The sequence below is a fragment of the Sinocyclocheilus grahami genome, unplaced genomic scaffold (genome assembly GCF_001515645.1).
Source record: "Sinocyclocheilus grahami isolate Dianchi unplaced genomic scaffold, SAMN03320097.WGS_v1.1 scaffold546.1, whole genome shotgun sequence".
In the NCBI taxonomy this organism is placed as follows: Eukaryota; Metazoa; Chordata; class Actinopteri; order Cypriniformes; family Cyprinidae; genus Sinocyclocheilus; species Sinocyclocheilus grahami.
Window position 1 is genome coordinate 576,913 of NW_015505725.1, and position 22,832 is coordinate 599,744.

The 22,832-nt window shown below is 35.4% G+C and overlaps 1 protein-coding gene and 1 long non-coding RNA gene across 2 annotated transcripts in view; one reads left to right on the top strand and one right to left on the bottom strand.

Moving 5' to 3' along the window:
• The window catches only part of LOC107555827 (store-operated calcium entry regulator STIMATE-like), a 20,585-nt gene extending 18,534 nt beyond the window's left edge, over positions 1-2,051 (bottom strand). The window contains exon 1 of the mRNA XM_016238737.1: positions 1,616-2,051. Within this exon, the coding sequence (XP_016094223.1) occupies positions 1,616-1,760 (145 nt within the window). The 5' untranslated portion in view covers positions 1,761-2,051. The remainder of the gene's footprint in view (positions 1-1,615) is intronic.
• A 4,568-nt stretch (positions 2,052-6,619) lies between these two features.
• LOC107555828 (uncharacterized) lies at positions 6,620-19,150 on the top strand. The gene is made up of 3 exons (XR_001605207.1): positions 6,620-6,712; positions 14,624-14,718; positions 18,718-19,150. It is a non-coding gene; the product is annotated as an uncharacterized lncRNA (long non-coding RNA).
• The last annotated feature ends 3,682 nt before the right edge of the window (positions 19,151-22,832 follow it).

Sequence of the window (22,832 nt, forward strand, 5' to 3'; positions counted from 1 at the left end):
CGTGGTTGACTCTTAACTTTAAGAATATCTCTTTGGATTTGAGACTTTAGTCTTTGCAACTTTACAGATCTTCTTTATGCACCAAGAGCTTGTAACACTCCAAAGAGAAAGGAAAAATTTAAATCGCATCATGTGACCCCTTTAAACCATTCAACGCTCACGCGCTCTCCTGGAGACTGAGCTCATGCACACTCGAAGCGCACACACATAACACCAGGTTCACACATTCTCCATTTGCAGTGCGTATGGTGCATATTTTTTTCCACGCTCATGTTAACGGAATTTAAAACATTCACACTGCACACGGTTGCGGTCCGGCAGTGCGTACCACGCGCGGTGCATCTGCAGCAGCGCACTGATTGTTTCCACACCGAGTTTGCTGCACGCGCTGAATTAAAGTGACAGCCATTTTTGCGTTGTGCTGTGTGTAAGCTATTGTGCAAAAACAAATGCACTTCATAATCGAACAAAAATGCACTTCATGATCAAACATTTAGGTGAGATAAATATATATTCACACCATAAATGCATATATTTAAAGTTTGCTGTGTTTCACAGTCAACACATATGGCTTGCTGGCTAGGTTTAAAGGAAAAGAGCACTTTTAGATAAACAAGGCAATAATAGATGGCACTCATAGAGGTAGAAAAACAAAGTTATTTATGAACCGCAGGATTGCTTGTAATAAAGATTTCAATGCAAAAGAAAAGGCAGTAGAGCTGAGTGTTTCTGTCAGTGGTAAGTTTTAATTTAGAATGTTTGTGATAACGTAAGAAAAGTAGTTTAAATATTTTTGCGTTGTGCTGTGTGTAAGCTTTTGTGCAAAAACAAATGCACTTCATAATCGAACAAAAATGCACTTCATGATCAAACATTTAGGTGAGATAAATATATATTTTTGAAAAATCTCTAAAAAATACTCCTCTCCACCCCTCAAATTAAAAAAAAAATCTCCTCTCACAAGAGCCACCTATAAGAGGGGAAATTCCCCCCCCATTTTCAAAAATGAAATGCAGGCCCTGAATAAATGTCTAAAAATCTAGATTGGAGTCTTACTATAAATAATTCCACATGATAAAAATAAGGCTTTAAAAAGATCGGTATCGGTGATCGTATCGGCAGATACTGCTTTCTGTGATCGGTCTCTAAATATGTATCCGTTTTTGTTTAAATATTATGACAAATGAAACCTAAGTACATCAACAAATGTCATTTTAAGGGTCAAGTGCAAGTAACTACTACAGTTGTCATGAACTTTACAGTGTACACCAGACAGTAAACATGGTCTGAAAGCACTTATGTAGGTTTCATATATGCTCATTAAATAAAATATTGTTTGTACTTATTTATTTTTGGAGTACCATGTAAATACCATGGTATATAAATATGCTAATCATTTAGTACCGATACCAAGTATAAATTCAAAGCACCGTTTCACACATCACTGTGCCATAGTACCTCAATATACTACAAAAGCTAAGACTGTAAACAAACAAACACCAAGCCACGTGCCACATCATATCCGTAATCGGGAAAAAAAAATAGAAAACACGTTCACATCACACATAAACATCGTTTCATTTGCGGTTTGGTTTAAAAAGGGAAATAAACTTACACATTAAAGTGCTGAAAGCCAGAACAGCCAACAGACCCTGAATAAAAACACTGAATCCGTCCATCAGTGATCCGTCCACGCAACCCTGATACTCCGGACTCACCAGATAACTCATATTACTGCTACTCTTCCAAAAAACAAACATGTTTACGTGTAGCAATCCAAAGAAGAGTCATAAGATCCTTCGCGCAAACGACTTAAGCCGATTTTCCGTTTAACTTCACTGGCCAGAAGACGAAGACATTTGTACGACAGACCGATGAACCGAGAGACCGCATATACAACACTGGACCTGTTGAAGTCGTGTTGAAATTGAGCGATGTGGCATAATATAGCGCATTTCTCTCAGGCCACTTTCTTTCCTTCTTTCTTTCTTTCGTATTCTTGAGTCAACAAGGGGGAAAGCGGCTTGCAGACGTCACCTCCTGCTGCTGAAATCTCCTGCAGCCCTTTGTCCCCCAAACACTCATGTGCTGATGTGAATGCACTCACCAGGTCAAACTACTTTTTTTAATTATTATTATTTATTGGAATTATATTATATTATATAGAGTACAATTAGATGTATTTTATACATTCTGCAAAATATTTTCTGAATAAAAAAAACTAAAAAAATCGTATGACAGCTATAGGATGTTTACCCTGGGGGGCTTATTGCACCAGGTAGAGGGTCATCTTACATCAGTTTTCAAAAGTAAACTTATCTGAGAATATGAGAAAAAGGTGTCTAGTCTTTATTATTTCTCATTATTGTAATAAAAAAAGAAAAGAAATCACCAAATAAGTATTTTAAACCAAAGTTAAAAAAAATAAAAACAGAAGTTATTGATGGACCTCTTGGAATAGGGAAATCGATTGTTCTAATCAGTTCCAATGTATGTTAGTGTACTTGTGTGATGAATCTGCTGAGCTCTTGGACCTTATAAAAAAAATAAACCATTCAAAAAAACACTGAAAAATACAGTTGTTTATCAGAAGTTATCACAGAGCACTAAGTGAGTGTTGCTCAGCCTTTTTTAAGCCACTTCTCAGCCGTGACACACAGTAAAAGGAGTGTAATGGGGTGGGACTGCTTGGCTTTTTCAGCTTCAATGATCCATAACTCTGAAGACATTAAGTCATGCAATGCAACAATGAGCCGGAACATAGGAGCACAGCTGAAACGTGTCAAACAGAAGAAATTACATTTGACTTTAAAGAGAAAAAAAGAGAGTGTTTTGACCCAGTGGTTGGGTTACTACCCAGAAGGTTGGGTTAAACATTTAACCCAACTGCTGGGTCAAAACAGCCCAACAGCCCAGGGTTGTCCCTATTTTACCCAGCACTGGGTTGTATTTAACCCAGCATTTTTTAGAGTGTAGGACATATAAGCACAATGAGGTGCATTAATCAGCAACTACAAACTGTATTTGGTTTATTGCTTATAAAAATGATACCATGGTAAATCAGTCGGAAATCGCACAAGTTTACAATCAATAACTGACTATGTAAACCATTTGTTCAACAGATATTGTGTGGCATGTTTTTCACTATGGTTGACTACTATATTTAGGAGCTGTTATCACAGCAGATTTAGTTTGTTTCATGTTTTGAAGTCAGGTCCTTATGTCATGCCTTTTATTTTGAACTCTTGTCAAGCTTTGTTCAATGTAGCTTGCTGTATAGGTGTGTCTGTTTATTTTGCATTCATTATACTTTTTAAGTATGTATTTACACTACCATTAAAAAGTATCTTATACTCACCCAGGCTACATTTATTTGATCAAAAATACAGTAAAAAACAGTGAAATGTTATTACTGTAACATTTGGCAACTCATAGACACATAAGAGCAGGATCCAATTGCTGATTATGATTTTTAAAATAGCATTATGAAATACAAGGGACAGAAATCCCGGACACAAAGAACAAAACTGAGCAAGCCAACAAAACATACACAGAGAGACAACACCTGGCCATAACCACAGGAAACACTAAAGCTTATGCACAGTGGTAACAAGGATAACAAGACACAAGTGGAAACAATGAGGAAATAATAAGGAACTAATAAGGGGTACAAGATTATAAAGAAAAAGATGACAATAATAGCAGCTCTGGGACCACCGGAGCAAGGACTGCCAGGCTTGGAACCTCCGGGACCACTGAAGCAGAGACCACCATGGCACTGAGATCACCAGACTTGGGACCACTGGTCTAGGGAGTGCTGGCACCATCAAGCTAGGGAAAGTTGGGACAACTGCCAGATTAGGGAGAGATAGAACCACAAGTTAGGGAGCACTGAGACCACCAGTGCTGGATCCATGGCTAGTGGTCAAGTCTTCTGTAACGTTTGGTAACCCAGGAACAAGAAAAAGCAGGATCTGATTGCAGATCATAATTTATTAAAGAAAATAACAAAATACAAGAAACAGAAATCCAAGGAACAAATGAACAAACCTGAGCAAGCCAACAACACAAATGGACATGACATGAACATAACCACAGGAAACACTAGAGCTTATACACAAAGGGGTAATTAATAAGAGGGAAACAGGAACTGAAAGCACAAGACTTCAAACTAGTCAACATAACAAACACAGACAGAACTGTAATTACAATTTTAAATAGCTGTTTTTTTTATATATATATTTTTTAAATGTAATTTATTCATGTGATGCAAAGCTGAATTTTCAGCAGCCAATACTCCAGTCTTCAGAGTCACATGATCCTTCAGAAATCGAAATGCTTATTTGGTGGTTTATTACTATTATAAATGTTGGAAATAGTTGTGCTGCATTATTTTTGTAGAAACTGATACCTTTTCTAAGGATTATTTGATAATAGAAATATTTTGTAACATTATAAATGTGCAGGTATTTACTGTCACTTTTGATCAATTTAACATCTTTGCTGAATAAAAGTAATCATTTAAACATTTTTAGATTGTCTCTTTCAAAAAATAAATACATCTTACTGACTGTTAGTGTATGTACATTATGAAATACATATGCACATATATTGCTTACAACCCATGTGTCTCATGACTAACAGTAGGCACATACCCTCATTGCATTATGGGAGTGATTCCTCCCTCCACGGAGACTACTGGTATCCAGCTGTAGCCTACGGTCAGAGAAGTGCTCAAACATGAAAAAAATAGACTGTGTGTATAATAATAGCTGCCTTTGTTGTATTAATGATGGAAACTGCAAACTACTAAATACTGATTTTAATGGGGGTGATCATATAAAATACATCAAAGTAAAATGGCTACAAACATACATAGAAAAATGTTGTCAGGTAACCTTTAAATGTGTTTCATGGTAACGTCTAAATTAACTGTTAACCAAATCTTAATAAAACTGATCAAGTTACACAGATAAAAAAAACATTTTACGGACTTGTCAGGTAACACTGCACATTTTTACAGTGTAGTTAAAAATCTGGAACCTGACATTTTGAAAAGCGTTGTAAATTCGGTCTATAATGTGCTATGGAATACTTTTCTGAAGGCCTGTATACCAAATTATGAGCTACCAGATAATGTCCAGAGCTAATTTCCCTAGGCAAAACTTTCAGTACTATGCCACAGCATGAAGAGGATAAAGTATAGACACACATTGTCTATCTCCTCTCGCAAGGTTGCTGCTCCAGCAGTGGTAATCTGTCCCTGGACGTGCTTGTCACAGTCTCCTCTTGTAGATTAAGCTCAAGGCATGAACCATCTGTTACTGTTACATCACTAAGTGGAAGCCTGCGCTTATTTTTTTCTTTTTGGCTGTTGCTGGACAAGGAATTTCACCTTGTTTGTGCACATAGTGACCTGAATGTGTGAGTGGTTTAGAGTGTTGATGGGAGTTTCCCGATAAACTTACTTCGGCACTGATGCTAATGAGAACATTTTTGAGAAATCTTTTTTTTTTCTTTGCTCTGGAGGAGTAGTACTTTACAGTGCGCTGTAAACTGTAAAGTATCAGATTGATGTCAATTTAAATTCAGCACAGCAATGAATACTGTTACCACAGGATGGCAATGGAGGACAAGATGAGCACTGAATTTGTAAATCTGAGCAAGGATTGCAATTTCGAAAAGTGAAAATAATTTAACACTTTAATTTGCAGTTAGATACACTGTAATATTTATTACATAAAGCTGTGATGAATGTACACTGTAAAATATATATTTGCCAGGTAACATAACGGCTTCTAAATTAATGGCTTCAAGTAAATTCAAGTGAAAAATTATTACACAACTCACATTTTAAGATGAGGTAGAAATAGACCATTAAGATTGTTATAACGTTTTAACAATGTAGCTTACATTGTCATATACATATAATAGTCATAGTTTTGTAAATGAAAGTTATATTTACTTTATTTTGTTTTGATGATTACTATCATGACTCTAAATAATGACTTTAAACTGAAAACATTCTCCCCCTGTACTTTAAAAGGGGAAATAACGACTAAATGAAATTCTATGAAAATGTTCATTTTTTCTTTTTTTAGTTTTAATATAAAACATCACTTTGAATTATACTTACAAACATGGAAGTAAAAAGATACTCCAAACGTAAAACGGTCAAATGGTTTTTGCGTATAAGAGTGAAGAAATAATCGAATAGATGATAGGTCGGTTAGGTTGCAACAGCAGCCCCCTCTTGTTTACACTGTCTGTGTATCAAAACCTAGTGAGTTACCTACATAGAGAGCATTTTATGAGCATTTTCACCGTGTTCCTGCCCAGCAGTTTTGGCCATCAAAATGTCGAAAGCGCTCAAAAACGATGCATGCGTCAATGATGCCCAAAAATGCTGCACGCGCTTATGAATGCCCAATTACTGTCCATGCAGGCGGCTCGCAAGGTTTTAAGACACAGCCACGAGTTTCCCCACACGAGGGAGGCGGAGGCTCGGGCCCATTTCTATTTATAATGGACTGAACAAATTTTGCAACTGTAAAGGTCAATGAAGGAGTCGGCTTGAAAATAATCTGTAGATGTTGAGACATGCGCAGATGCAGGATGATGCCATATTGGACACACACATACACACACCGCTCCTGCTTCAACCAGAACACCGGATCGCTCAATTCTGATAGACGGCAAAAACTCGCATAAGGTAAAAACTACATTATCAGCATGAACTTCATTCTATAATAGTGATCGTGACTGACACGGACTCGTGCTTCTTTGCGCGAATTTCCGCGTACAGGCGCTTTTTCCTCGTTAAAAACATTTGGAGGTTGTTCGTAACAGTCAGAAATATACAGAAGCGTCTGCGTAGGAGTTGACAAAACGGTCCGAAAAATAAAGTAACCTTATTTATACATAACACGAACGTCGAGGGACCGCACTTTCGATTCTGCCGATAAATATATTTACGATCCAAAGAGACGCGCGCTGGAAATGTCGCTGAAAAATAACGTTTATGTAACAAGCGATATTTTGGTGCCGTGCTCTTCCTCAAAGCGACTCTCGCTCTGTTACTATATGACTTTATCTTCAAACTGCCATTTGACCTCCTTTCGTTTTCAAAGGACACAACGTTCAGGCGTAAATATCAACACTTCAGTTTACATTTTCGTGCGGTGTAAAGGTTTTTGAACGCCACGAACCGGTCGGTGTGCGTGATTCAGGTGCGCAGAATATGCGCCGAGATCCTCGTTCCTAATGTGTCAGATCCACTTTCAACATGGCGGGTTAAGGTGTGTTAAAACTGCCATGCAAAATCTTTGAAGAAGGAAAAAATAAAACCGCACTGGTTACGCATCCGGTTTTCGTTTCTTTCGCTGCACCTGGACGTGATTTAATGAATTAAATTCAAAGTTGTCGTTTGGCGACGTCGGTGAAGTTTTTTTCCGCTGCAATACTTTTAGAGTGTGTAAAGTACAGTTGTGGATCACACATGCTCATACAATATTTCCTGTTTCGCTTTCTGCACTCTTCGCTGTGCGGGGCTGATAAAGCCATAATTTTATTCGCATATTATTGCTATTTATCAATCGCTTCCCCGTTTTCAAAAAGCTATTTATTAAAACAAGACACGCTTTGAGGGATGAACAACCCGTCGTGTTCTTGTCAAATCAATTAAGATTATTTTGAATTAAAAGTGATTAATTTTCGGCAAAATGCGAGTTGCTATTTATTTGATTAACCTTTAGTTTATGTCGCCGTAAATCCATGGGGTTTTATCCATGAATTCATACGGGCGGATTAAATTGATGGCAGAAATGAAAGGGAAATGGAGTCACGCGTTTGGAGATGAGATGAACTCAGATGAAATTATATATTTTTAATTCTCGTTAATTCTCTGCCTGACCTGAAAGAGATGAATACGGACAAGTCTCTTCATGTCTACGCTGGTCTTTAGGCTTTTTAGACTATCATATAGGCTAAATATAGCAGGCCAATTTAAGAAGCATTTGATTAATTAACCCGCTCTGCCATGAGAAATGAAGATAACAGCTACAACACTTCAATAATACGGTTATAGAATTCGTGGCATCCAAATCATCGGATGTGTTAAAATACTACCTGACTGCGGAAGCTTCGATAAAGCTTGACATTTGAATCGATTGTGCGTGCCCTCACAGTTGAGCCAGAAACCAACCAGCTATATGGAATATATTGACCCGCTAATTGAGGCCTCCTAAAAGTAGCCTAAGTCAAAACAAAAGGTTGTGGCCCACGTATTATATTTGACATACAGCTTGATACACAACGTTTCAGGATGCACAAAGTTTAGGGGTTATCGAGTGCATAGATTATCACTTATCACAAGTTGCTTTCGTCTGAGGAGGTAATAGCAACAGTACGCAGCTTGAGCACGTCCAGTACGTAATGTGTGACATTATAGATTTACATACAGCAGAAACGTTAAAAAAAGTAGGCCTATACTGTAGCAGTGAAGGCCAATTATATTTTGGGCTGTGCGATATTCCCTTTAACATCTTGTGATCTGAGTATTACGTTGCAGAGTATAATTCGCACACTTGTTGATAACATGTAAAGTACTGGCAAGCAATATTTAAGACATGGTAAACACACACACGCTGTTAGATGTGCAGTGAGAGATATGCGATATGTCTTTAGGGGTTATCGAGTGCATAGATTATCACTTATCACAAGTTGCTTTCGTCTGAGGAGGTAATAGCAACAGTACGCAGCTTGAGCACGTCCAGTACGTAATGTGTGACATTATAGATTTACATACAGCAGAAACGTAAAAAAAAAGTAGGCCTATACTGTAGCAGTGAAGGCCAATTATATTTTGGGCTGTGCGATATTCCCTTTAACATCTTGTGATCTGAGTATTACGTTGCAGAGTATAATTCACACACTTGTTGATAACATGTAAAGTACTGGCAAGCAATATTTAAGACATGGTAAACACACACACGCTGTTAGATGTGCAGTGAGAGATATGCGATATGTCATAGGGTAATCAGATAGTTTACCCTCGGGTCGCACAGATCGGGTGACTGCCTTTGTTCTAATGTGGATTGAATAATGCAATTTAAACATCTTGAGGTACAGGAATGAATGGGTAGTGTTTATTCTTATTTGGGATATAGGCTTATGCATAGCCTACTATCCTACATAGCCTATATTATCTATTGCCAACAGCATGAATTTGCCTTTATAATGTCAAAAGGTTTTTACAGAGAATGATGGAATCATGGGCAGTTTTCTTTGGCTGGTAAAGAGTAAAAAGCAAGGAACTGAATACTGTACCTTGGTGATGCCATCATTTCAGTAATGCTTTAGAGCAATGCTTAATGCTTTACTATAAAAGTTGAATGTCATAACATCAGGTATGAATGTCAAAAATGATAGTGACAAGTCATGTTATACATGTTTGTTTCAGTCCATTTGACTTCGTCACTATACTCTTCAAGTTTTTTTTCTAACTTGATTGAAGTAAATTCAGAGTGGTTGGATTAAATGTAATGAACTTAACACAATAAGTTGGTACTTTGGCATTGCAGTTTGCTGTGTAAAAGGGAAATTGTTCTGGGAAATAGAATTTGCGATTTTACACTCATTTTCACATGTTCAACATGAGAACGATTGAAGTCTTTTATTTAATATACATATAAGGCACCAGCAGAGGACTGATCAGACCACACAGTTGTAATAGATGCTGTAGGCCTGCTTGAGTTCACAACATGCATTGCAAATTAAGTAATTATGATGATCTATCCATTCAGTTGTATCCGACTCTCGGCGACCTTATGGAGTAATATTTTTCATGCTTTCCTGTCGAGCACTGCTTCTTTCAACTGTTTAATGTTCATATTAGTATCTATTTGGGTCAAGCAAGTTCTTTTTCCTCCCAGTGGCGTCGCTAGGAATTCTGGGTCCATTGCGCTGATTTTGCTATGGGGCCCCCCTAAAAATCACCTTTAGGTTGGGGGTCACGATCACAAAATCACGTTATGTGGGCGGGGCGCTCCTCTCAACCTCTGCCCTATGCACTCTGTCCCCCTTTTCCCCGCAGTGGCCACGCCCCTGGCCCTCCCCTTCTTCTGATCGACCATTCCCCACATTACTGACTTCTCTAGCAAGTTTGCCTGCATAACGTGGCCAAAGTTAGTCAGTGGTAGTCTAATGATTTCAGCTTCCAGTGACGACCCATGGTTTTATACAATACTTCTCCTAATTCATTATACAGATTAATTATTGTTTTATTGTTTGCTGCTTTTACTTGTGCTGTTGTCGTTGGCACTCCACAGTCATGTGGTGATTTTTCAAAGCTCTTTTTTTTCTTCTTTTTTTTTTTTACTCATTACCAGTATTGAAGTCCTAATGTATAATTGAATACTTGAATTTATTTGGCTTCTCTGTTGGTTCAAAATATTTTTTCAATGGAGCTATTCCAGGACTCTTGCCATAAGCATTTTCCTATAATCCTGATATATGGACTTTCCTGGAAAACATTAGGCAAATAAGGCAAATAGTCAAATCATGGAGAAAACAAGCAAACAAACAAAAAAAAAAACACTTTGTGTGCTGTAGGTAACAATTAAACTCAAGTTTTCAAGTTTAAGTGTGCTGATTTTTTTTTCATTGTATTGTCATCAGGATCAACTGACTAAATAAATGTATTACAACCTCCTAAACTAAACATTAGACAGATGAACACACAGCTAGCCTTAACAATTCCTCTCTCCAACTTGGGTGATTAAAATGGATTATTAAATGTGTCTCAGACTGAAAAAGGCCAGAGCCATTTATTTTAATAAGAAAAGCAATGCTACATTGTGCTCCGATAATCCTTTAATTCCCCTTCCACAATTGAACAAGTCCTGGATTAGAGCGAGAGAGGCCATCTGGCTCAATATGAGCTAATCGATAGCACGGCCTGCCTAAAATCTGGATTTACTCTGAACCAGCCCACATCATAGATTAGGTTTGATAATTCACTTTAATCCCACATCTTCAGTCTGGAGGTGTCTCTCCACCCGGTCGCCATGATTTTGCCAAGTAAGACATGTTCCTGTATCAACATTACTGTCCTAAAATATAGACCTAACCAAATCCCTACCCCTAAACCTAACCCTACCCATGATTTATTCCTAAAATCAGAGGGACATGATAGGTGAATAACAAGGGTGTAGAAGCACCTAACCCTGATTGTAAGCCTAAAATTGACATTTCCTGAAAATGTATCCCTCAGTTCTGATTGGTTGATTGGAATGTTGTTCCAGGAACATGTTGTACTTGGTGAAATCACGTTCACCCTCTCCACCCACAGGCCCAACTGCATTGGCTGAACCACAACGAACCCACAATCAAGACATCCAAATGACAGCAGCAATGAGTATGAAATATTAGTTTGTCATTCGAACATTACTCATTTGAACAAATATTGCCAACAAAAACTAACCTCGTTGATTTTTACACTAAAAGGATTTGTTTTGTAATGGTCAATAGTATTATTTTTACTTCTGTAATTTTTTTCTTAGTAGAAAAAAGTTTATGAGAAATGGATCACATGTCTGTCTGACAGCAATTTGGATGCAAATTCCCATAGAACACCTTTTCCACATTTAAAGCCCACATACTATAAAGTCACAGTGAATCCTTGTCATGTCAATTTCGATTCTCGTCTTTCTCGACTAGGTTAGTGTGGAACACCGCCAGAAATATCTGCCAAAGGAGTGACAGAACCACAATATTTTTCTGTGTAATTGCTCTGCAGTGTTTATAACACACAACAAATGCGTGCACACACACACACACAGGTTTGTCTTTGTGAAAAGTGGGGACATCCCATAGGCGTAATGGTTTTTATACTGTACCAACCCTACCCCTAAACCTACCGCTTACAGGAAACTTTGTGCTATTTCAGATTTTCAATACACTGCATTCTGTGTGATTTATAAGCGTTTTGAAAAGTGGGGACATGGGGTAATGTCCTGAAAAGTCACCTTCTCCTTGTAATACCTATGTCATACCTTTGTCATTATACAAACGTATGTCCTCATTTGTCACAAAAACGCACGCACACACACACACACACACACACACATAACGATACACTGTCATCATGGCATATATTGTGTGAGTCATTTGCAAGGAAGTGGTTTCAGTGTTAAAGTGCACTTCTCATTCTTAGTTCCATCTGAAACCAGGACTTCAATAGAAGAAAAATACTTTAGTGTCACAATGTATGCATTATTTATTGCTCTTCACTCTAAAGAAAAAAAAGGTTTCTTAATGATTCTTTGCAGTACCTTCAAATAACATTTTTCTTATGAAGAATCAGTTTGCTTGTATAGTGTTCTTGAGTTGTGAGGAATGAAATGAATAGAAATAAAGGAAGGAATGATGGAAAATGTATTCATATTAGCATAATGGTTTCTGGCATCTTTAAAGCACCAGTATAGATGGTTTTCTGAAGAACTAGAGATTAAAAAAAAATGTTGGCATCACAAAACCTTTATTAGTCCCAAATGGAAGCTTAATTTTAAAGGATGGTGTATTGGGCATTGAATGAACATATATTATTCACTAGTCTGTGAAGTGTGAAGTGAGTGTTTAGTCTTTTTTTCTGAATTCAAAGAAATAATAACATCTTAAAAGGGTTAAAGCATTACTCGACTTCTGTTTAGTTTTAGAGGCAGTGGAAGTAGTCGTAACCAAAACAGGAGAGCAGAACGGACCTTTACACCAACAGTGCTTAGATGCTCTGAAATTACTGCAGGATTGTAAAATGGTCTATTTGTCTGCTCAGCCTTTTTGTTCGAAATTCTCTTTGTTAACCTAGTGAACAATCCAGCATTTCTATATAGACCATAGGGAGAGTAGATACTGTACTTGATCTGATGTGAATAAACAATGTTTTCGATTTGAAGATGAGAGCAACAAGATGTAGCTTGTGATACATTCGCACCTTTTTAGAGTAGCTGTTGTAGGATTGTAACCTTATTTTATTCTTAGTGTACCATTCTTCACATTTATTTATGTTTAACTGCTCTGTATAATCATTCATCTTGATACTCTAGATGGGCTTCACTGCTCTCTAACATTGTCACCTATAGTCTTAGCTAGCATGGTGAAATATTATGAGTGTTAAATTGTGCAAAAATTGTTGAATGCTTAGAAAAGTAATAAAAATATGGAAGTTCTCCCCAACTTGTCCTTGGTTTTATATGAATGTATATATAGATTTATTTGTATTTTTTTATGAACAAGCCTTCAGCTGTGCTCAGCATTAGGAAAACACACAAGAATCTCCCACACATTTTTTTTTTTTAAGTGAAACCTCTGATGACATGAATGGTCTCATGTAAAACCAGAAATCGTTGGTGTATTTATTATGTCGTTTGCAGCTCTTTTTCTTTAAGGCCAGAAACAAACTATATGCATGCAGATGAGAATAACACAACGAAGCATATTATTTTAACTATATCACATTTTTTGTGTGAAACAAGATATTCAATGAGAAAAATGTTGGGCGGAATTTGATTTAATGAGGAATTTGATTTAACTGACCATAGAAGAAAACAGTTTAATCATTATAAAGCACCTTTTGGCTATAGTGAAAACGCAACACATACTTGAGATAAGAATAGCATTGGGACACATTTCGGAACACAATGACTCATGGAATTGAGCTAGTTTGAAACATTTGCATTGCACAGAATATGGTCCATATGTCTATTTATTTATGTATATTATATTATTTATATATTTATTTATAAATATATATATATAATATATATATTTATTTATCCTCTTTCCTACTACTTGTTTCACTTCTGTTTCAGTTTTTATAACCATTTCTTACTATGTGTAAGTAAGTTGTTGTTTTTTAGCATGTGTGTTTGGCAGTGTTATGTTTTAGGATTACTGATAAACTACTGTCATTTGATTTGAATCATTTGTATTTGTTATTTATTTTAATTTTAGTTAAATTATGTCTAAATTTATTATGTCTGTATAAGTCTTTTATTAAGTTTTATTTAACTGGAGTTATTTTAATACTTCAACAAACTAAATGGAAATGAAATAATATATATATTGAATTTATGTATATATATATATATTGTATATACATTGTGTATGTATATATATAAATGTATGTATGTGTGTATGGTTGTACATACACATATATGTTTGGCTTAGTGTTATGTTAGAATCATTATTATACTCTTATACCTTTCGTTCTTTAATATTTGTAATTGTTTTTAGCTTTATTTAGGTTTTCATTTAAATGTTAAGTTTTGAAATTTGGTTGTATGCATTTGTCATTTTGATTTAATTTCTTTATTTTTAAAAAAAAAATGTGTATAAGTAGTATTTATAAAGTTTTAGCTTTTAGTTTTGGATCTGTTTTGATACTACAATTGATTGCTTCTGTTGTCCTCATTTGTAAGTCGCTTTGGATAAAAGCGTCTGCTAAATGACTAAATAAATAAAATAAATAAATATCTAACCATAATAATACCATACCATATGAAATACCACAAAAACTCTAACATGCACACACACACTTTCTTACTCTGTCTCTCTTTCCTAGCAGGCATGGATTGTGTAGAGGAGGAGGTGGATTTTAACTGGGAGGAGTACCTTGAAGAGACTGGAGCCACTGCCGCCCCTCACACTTCATTCAGACATGTGAGAACACACAGACAGAATGTCTCTGTCTCTGTCTCTCTCTCTCTCTCTCTGTCTCTCTCTGTATACATAAACAAACACACACTTACTATCATTCAAATGTTTGGGATCAGTAAGATCTTTAATATGATGCTGAAAAATTCAGCTTTGCCACCACAGGAATAAATTATATTTTAAAGTAAATATTTCACAGTATTTGTTTTCACTGTATTTTTGATCAAATAAATGCAGCCTTGGTGAGCATGAGAGGCTTATTTAAAAACATATTAAACATTTTAGAAATCATTTATAGTTTAAAGTATATTCAAATAGAAAATATTTCTTTTAAGGGGAGACACTGCAGGCAAAAACAGTTTTTTCATGCACCTGTCAAGTTTGAGATTTGGGGCTTTTTGGTTTTTCATAAAGTGTTTTTTCAGACTAGTGGAAAGAAAGCATCCAAAAGACACTGTTAATTGTTTCTTTTATAGCACTTTATCTATTTGTGTCAATAGATTTCTATTATAATACTTCTAATATTTCTCAAAATGAGTTTTTTTTCCTACACCGAGCCATAAATCTCCACTTCAGTAGCCCTTACACACACCAAACTTTACATTTTTATTCCTGTCTATATCCTGAAGGTTTTTACAGAGGGATTTGTTCATGTATAAATTGCTTGATTATATACAACATTTTATTCCCCTCCAAATTGTGAAAATGTAGTGTTTTCTCTCCGTTCTAAGCATTTTCTGAATTATAGAGTGACAAAAATGAGAGACCCAAAATTCCCTCTGTAAAAGCTTTTGACTCTAATATGTAAAAAAAAATGTAACAAGAATTTTGAAACTGACATCATCAGGTGTTTAGATTTTTGTACTAGAAATGTATGCAAATTAGCGCATATTTCAATAAATATTTAAACCTAGCATTTTAGAAAACTTGTAATACAAAAAATGTTTGCAATTCTCAATGTAATCAATCAGCTGGGTAAGTAAGGCGATAACTATTAGTTTTTTTTTTTACTCTATTCACCTGCAGTGTCTAGCCTTAAGTTGTAATAATTTTAATATTTGTAATTGTAATAATATTTCACAATATTACTGTTTTTACTGTATTTTTGATCTAATAAATGCAGCCTTGGTGAGCATAATAGACTTCCTTCAAATATATTAAATATTTATTTGGGAGTCTCCTACAATAGGTTTACATGCATGCAAGGTCAAAAAACACTTTTGTTTTCTCAAAATATGTATTTACTTTCACCTCATTTTCCAAGGATTCTCAAACGATTCATTCGAAGCAGTTCTAAAATTCAGTCTCTCTAAACCCCTCCTTTCCGTGAGCCTGCTCTGCTCTGATTGGTCAGATGGCCCAGTCTGTTGTGATTGGTGTACCGCGTACAGCGCGTGTTGGAAATCATTTGCCCATTGCCATAGTTCCATATTTTGAACGCTTGATAAAAAATATAAACATTTATTATTTATCATACATACAGGTTGTGATACAGTGGAGCCAGCTGGTCCAAATAAACTGGGTACTGAGCCATCTTTCAAGAGCGAGTGTTTTGTGAATCCCGCGTTGAACTCCCCGAGATTAGAGAAGCAGACGTCAGTAAAATTACAGGAACACAAAAATAGGCGGGCATTATGGAAATGTGTTACCCCGTGATGTGTAGCCGTCAAAGAAGTGGGATTCGGGATACTGACGACTCGTTTAGGCTGTTCAGAGTCGATTATGAGAGGCTTATTTAAAAACATATTAAACATTTTAGAAATCATTTATAGTTTAAAGTATATTCAAATAGAAAATATTTCTTTTAAGGGGAGACACTGCAGGCAAAAACAGTTTTTTCATGCACCTGTCAAGTTTGAGATTTGGGGCTTTTTGGTTTTTCATAAAGTGTTTTTTCAGACTAGTGGAAAGAAAGCATCCAAAAGACACTGTTAATTGTTTCTTTTATAGCACTTTATCTATTTGTGTCAATAGATTTCTATTATAATACTTCTAATATTTCTCAAAATGAGTTTTTTTTCCTACACCGAGCCATAAATCTCCACTTCAGTAGCCCTTACACACACCAAACTTTACATTTTTATTCCTGTCTATATCCTGAAGGTTTTTACAGAGGGATTTGTTCATGTATAATTTGCTTGATTATATACAACATTTTATTCCCCTCCAAATTGTGAAAATGTAGTGTTTTCTCTCCGTTCTAAGCATTTTCTGAATTATAGAGTGACAAAAATGAGAGACCCAAAATTCCCTCTGTAAAAGCTTTTGACTCTAATATGTAAAAAAAAATGTAACAAGAATTTTGAAACTGACATCATCAGGTGTTTAGATTTTTGTACTAGAAATGTATGCAAATTAGCGCATATTTCAATAAATATTTAAACCTAGCATTTTAGAAAACTTGTAATACAAAAAATGTTTGCAATTCTCAATGTAATCAATCAGCTGGGTAAGTAAGGCGATAACTATTAGTTTTTTTTTTTACTCTATTCACCTGCAGTGTCTAGCCTTAAGTTGTAATAATTTTAATATTTGTAATTGTAATAATATTTCACAATATTACTGTTTTTACTGTATTTTTGATCTAATAAATGCAGCCTTGGTGAGCATAATAGACTTCCTTCAAATATATTAAATATTTATTTGGGAGTCTCCTACAATAGGTTTACATGCATGCAAGGTCAAAAAACACTTTTGTTTTCTCAAAATATGTATTTACTTTCACCTCATTTTCCAAGGATTCTCAAACGATTCATTCGAAGCAGTTCTAAAATTCAGTCTCTCTAAACCCCTCCTTTCCGTGAGCCTGCTCTGCTCTGATTGGTCAGATGGCCCAGTCTGTTGTGATTGGTGTACCGCGTACAGCGCGTGTTGGAAATCATTTGCCCATTGCCATAGTTCCATATTTTGAACGCTTGATAAAAAATATAAACATTTATTATTTATCATACATACAGGTTGTGATACAGTGGAGCCAGCTGGTCCAAATAAACTGGGTACTGAGCCATCTTTCAAGAGCGAGTGTTTTGTGAATCCCGCGTTGAACTCCCCGAGATTAGAGAAGCAGACGTCAGTAAAATTACAGGAACACAAAAATAGGCGGGCATTATGGAAATGTGTTACCCCGTGATGTGTAGCCGTCAAAGAAGTGGGATTCGGGATACTGACGACTCGTTTAGGCTGTTCAGAGTCGATTCTGTCTTTTGGGAGAAAATAACTTTATTTAAACTTTGCAGATCATTAACATTCACATACAGCTACAATACACACTGCATGAAAGGAATTTTCGAAATGGCATAATAGGGGCACTTTAAAAAACCTTACAGAGCCCAAACGTTTGAATGCATTTTGAATTGAATTGTTGATGTTGTAAATGGTGTTTTGGCACAAAGTTACTTTGTAAAAGCTAGAAAAGACATATTCCAACATGGGCACATAGTGTAACATGTTTCACTTAAAAATCATGAGCAAGGTTAAAAATACAACCCAGAAAACATGAAATACAGGTTAGGTTTGGTGCTGTGTTGGGTTGATGTCTAATGCCAAATAAGGTCCTGAGAATCACACACATTAACAAAATAGGAGGAGTGCAATTTAACGGTAACACTTTACAACAAGGTTTATTAGTTAATTAACTACTTTAGTTAACATGAACTCAGCATGAACAATACTTCTGCAGCATTAATCGTAGTTAATGTTAATTTCAACATTTATTAATGCATTATTAAAATCAAAGGTTGTGCTGGTTAACATTAGTTAATGCACTGTGAATTAACATGAACTAACCGTGAGCGACTGTTTTTTCATTAACTAACATTAACAAAGATGTATAAATACTGTAATACATGTAATGCTCATTGTTCATTCATGTTAGTTAAACTAATGGAACCTTATTGTAGAGTGTTACCCAGTGTTTTGAGACCATCAATAAGCCCATATATTTTTCATGGAAGAATACATCAAATTTGCATTATTACATCACACTAATCTGACTTAACCTCACAGGTGGAGCTCAGCCTTCAGAGCAGTTTTCAGCCTGGAATGAAGCTTGAAGTAGCTAATAAGGGCAGTCTGGATACATATTGGGTGGCCACCATTATAACCACATGTGGTCAGTTGCTATTGTTACGCTACTGTGGCTATGGCGACGACCGCAAGGCTGACTTCTGGTGTGACGTCATGACAGCCGAACTTCATCCTGTCGGCTGGTGCGCTCAGAACAACAAAACACTTCAGCCACCTAAAGGTAAGGCGCAAGTGCACACAAACGTAAACCAGCACACCTTCAGAGATGCATGTATACTCAAACATAGATAAAGCTCATGTTGAAACAGTCCCTCCTGTCTAAACATATGACATCCACCCACACACAAACACACACACACACACCCCCACACAGCTTCTTGCTATGTAGCAAGTCCACCTTGTTTGTTCAAATAACCGCACCAAGAGTTTAAATATTTATGCTAATCAAACGAACAATGCAAAGTTGTTTGAAAATAAACACCTTGTCCAAAATACAATACAATACAATACAATATTTATTTATAAAGCACATTTAAAAAACAACCGAAGTTGACCAAAGTGCTTTACAGAATAGAATAAAAACATTGAAATAATAATAAATAAAACAACAATTTAAACATTTAAAACACGACAATAATAAAACAATAACTGAACCAATGATCAAGGGGTATTGAAAGCTAGAGAGAACAGATATGTCTTTAGAGCAGACTTAAAAGTAGAAATAGAGGGAGCTAATCTAATGTGAAGAGGAAGCCTGTTCCAGAGTTTCGGACGATTTTACAACATACTGATCTGTTTGTCAAATTTTAAGTTATGATCAAACAGAACGACCAGATTTCTTGCACATTGAGCTTCATATGGGGCCAGAGAGCCACAGCCAACATCTAACACACAATTTTCCTTATGCCCAAATATAATTATTTTGGTTTTATTTTCATTTAAATTTAGAAAATTGCTTTAAAAGCCAAAGCTTAAGTTCGTCTAAGCAGGCCAACATTGGTTGTAAGCCATTTTTATCATAATGATTTAAAGGAAAATATATCTTGAGTATCATCAGCATATAGATGAAAGGTTACTTGTTAAAAATGGAAGCCAGAATTTGTGAGCATTTGTGAGAATTTGTGAGCACTGTAATGTCTATAACAGCTGGAAAGCCTGAGACAGGATTGTTTTCTTCCAAAGCTGGGATTGATTCTTTGGAACTGGAAGCAGGTTATCAGTGTTATCCAACAGACCATATAATTTTTTCATGAACTTGAACCTGTATTTTCAATGTTTTCCCAAAAACAGCAATGGTTAACAGTCACAACTCTCTATAATAATCCAGCACTTATTATTTTGTGCATGTTTATATTGTTAACACTTTCTATTATTGTATAATTCGCTATTATTGTTAGTAAAAATAAGTTCTTAGTGTAGTATAAAATTTCTTACTGTAATCCTGAAAAATTATTTGCTTTAGACAGTCCATGGCCCAAATAAAGTTAGATAGGGTTAGGGGTATGAAACAAATGTAACTGAAATGGAAACTTAAGACTTGAGAACACAAGTTACACATTTGCTGAAGATGTTTCACTATCCTAAAGAGCAGATTCGTTAGAGTAGAATAAAACATAATTAGAGTTAGAAATTAAACTCTTGGAAAGTCTGTGGAGTTAATATAAAAATTGTAAAAAACGTATTTGGGAAAGATTAGAAATACAGGACAGGTGTGGGTTTAATGAAATAAATATCTACTGGGCCAGAAATTAATTATAATTTTAAGATTTAAAAAATCATTAATATAAATCTATAATTTTATAAGTTTATACGTTTTTTTATTGAAAAAGATTGTTTATAAAAACCATATTTGCTGTGATTTTCAGGTTTGCAGAAGTAACCAACGGCAATTAACCAAAAAAATTAAAAATCATGACATTTTCATTGGAAAAATGGAGCGCATATTATTTGTCTTTCTAGTTATTGCTCAGATGTACACTATTTCTTGCCACAAGTGCAATTTCTATACAATTTTCAAAAATCCATATCCAGCAGTCACAAATAAGTGGAAAAAATTCAATTCATTGGTCCATCTAAACACACGTATATCAGATCTTAGGCTACAGGCCACATGACTATTTTAGGGTTACAGCATTCCTTGTTGTACTGAGGTATAGCAGAACTTTGCCGTTTGCCTACTCTGTACAACAGATTTGAGATTTGAACCCTTAAACATGCGGCGTATGACTTCCACCTCTGGGTTGCTGTCAAATATTTGCAATGCTCTCAAATGTATTGTATTTTATCATATCATTTAATCCTACATGCTTTGACATTAAGACTTAAAGTGTGTCAACAAACAGGTTATAACAGGTAATCATGGAGCCTGACAGCGTCTTTTTCCTGTCAGAAACATTTGACCTGATCTCCCCCAAGACATCTTTAAATCATAATTTGGTGGATTTACTAATGTTTGACAATTTCAGTATCTTTTTGAAGCACTCCACACTTCATAGAATGGGTATCATTCAGTAAAAAAAAAGAGAAACTAGCTAATTTGTTAAACCTGTCCTGGGAGAATCTGACCATATTATGCCCATATTAGAAAAGGTTATTTTGGCAGAAAAGTTTTTGAACGAGAAAGATAATCTGTTGAACAAAGTGTTCTGTTGTCAAATGTATGCCTGAAAGGTCAAGCAGCAATAACAGGCGATGCTGATCCCAATTCTGGCAGGATATTACATTATAATAAAACATATGCAGTGTTTTAACATGTCTGATTCTAGTTGGCTTGGGGACAACACTGAATTTGAATCATTCTTAATATTGCATAATAGTGTTCAGTCACAATAGATGGCTTTAAAGTGATAGTTCACCCAAAAATTCTAATTCTGTCACCATTTATTCACCCTCATGCCGTTACAAACTTTTATGACTTTCTTGTCTGGAACATGAAAGAAGTTATTTTAAGAATTTTTTTTCTTCCATTCCATATTCTATAAATTGTCTGATAACCAACATGCATTCAGTTTTAGAATGAGTCAATGCTGACAGAATTGTATTTTATTTTTTCCAAGTGTGCGTCAGTAGCACATTCATATTTTTCTCTCTTAACCTTATACATTTCATATAAACTTGATCTCATATAGTGATGTGTTGCATTCTGCCATTGTAGCAAGATCATCTTGAAGGGATTTATTTTGCGATAATGACTAGCTGATTTGAGCTATTTTCCTGCTTTTTACTTGGATGCATATTTTAGCAATGAGGAAACTATGCCACTGGTATTTGATTGTAGTATTGGATTTTTTTATTTAAATTTAAAATTGACCTGTTTATTTCATCCATCCATTATGCATATTAAAGGAGCATTCCAGGTTAAATACTCTATGCAATACAGTATGCATAATGTAAAATTCAACTGTATGGAATGCATTTGTGGAATGCTGTCGGTTACTACCGAGAATACTTTCAATTTGAAAAAAAAAATATGTAGTAATCCACTGTCAGTGTACACTCTAAAAAAGAATGAATTAGCTCAACAACAACAACAAAAAATTAACGCAACAGTTTGCATAATTTTTTTTGAGTTATGACAGCTTAAAAATCATGTTCAACCAACAAACTACATTGAGTTAGAAGAACTTAATAATTTGTAACAACTAATGGATTTGTGAGCCTGGAAGCAATTTATATTATCTTTTTTTTTCAATTCAAATCCACAGCTATCATAGCACATGCTAAATGTAACTTATGTAGCAGCATGTATAATGAACAAGTAAGAAGTTACTTGTCACTGGCATTAGCGCAGCCATTGCTAATAGAGTCAATGTAGTGTTTACCTTCATGTGGTCTACTCTTCAGCACAACGGTAAACACAAAAACTTCAACATAACAGAAACTGTTTTAAATGTCAAACATAACAGGGTTAAACACTAACAGGTCTTTCCCTTCACTAAAAAACACATAAAACAACACTTAATTTCAACATTTACTCTCCTTGTTCAGTCTTATGCAAAGCATGCAGGGAGCTAGAAATCCACTACCCAATTTCAAAGTGAACAAGACAATTTAATTGAGTTATTTTAACTTAATTTTTAAAGAAATTCAATCAG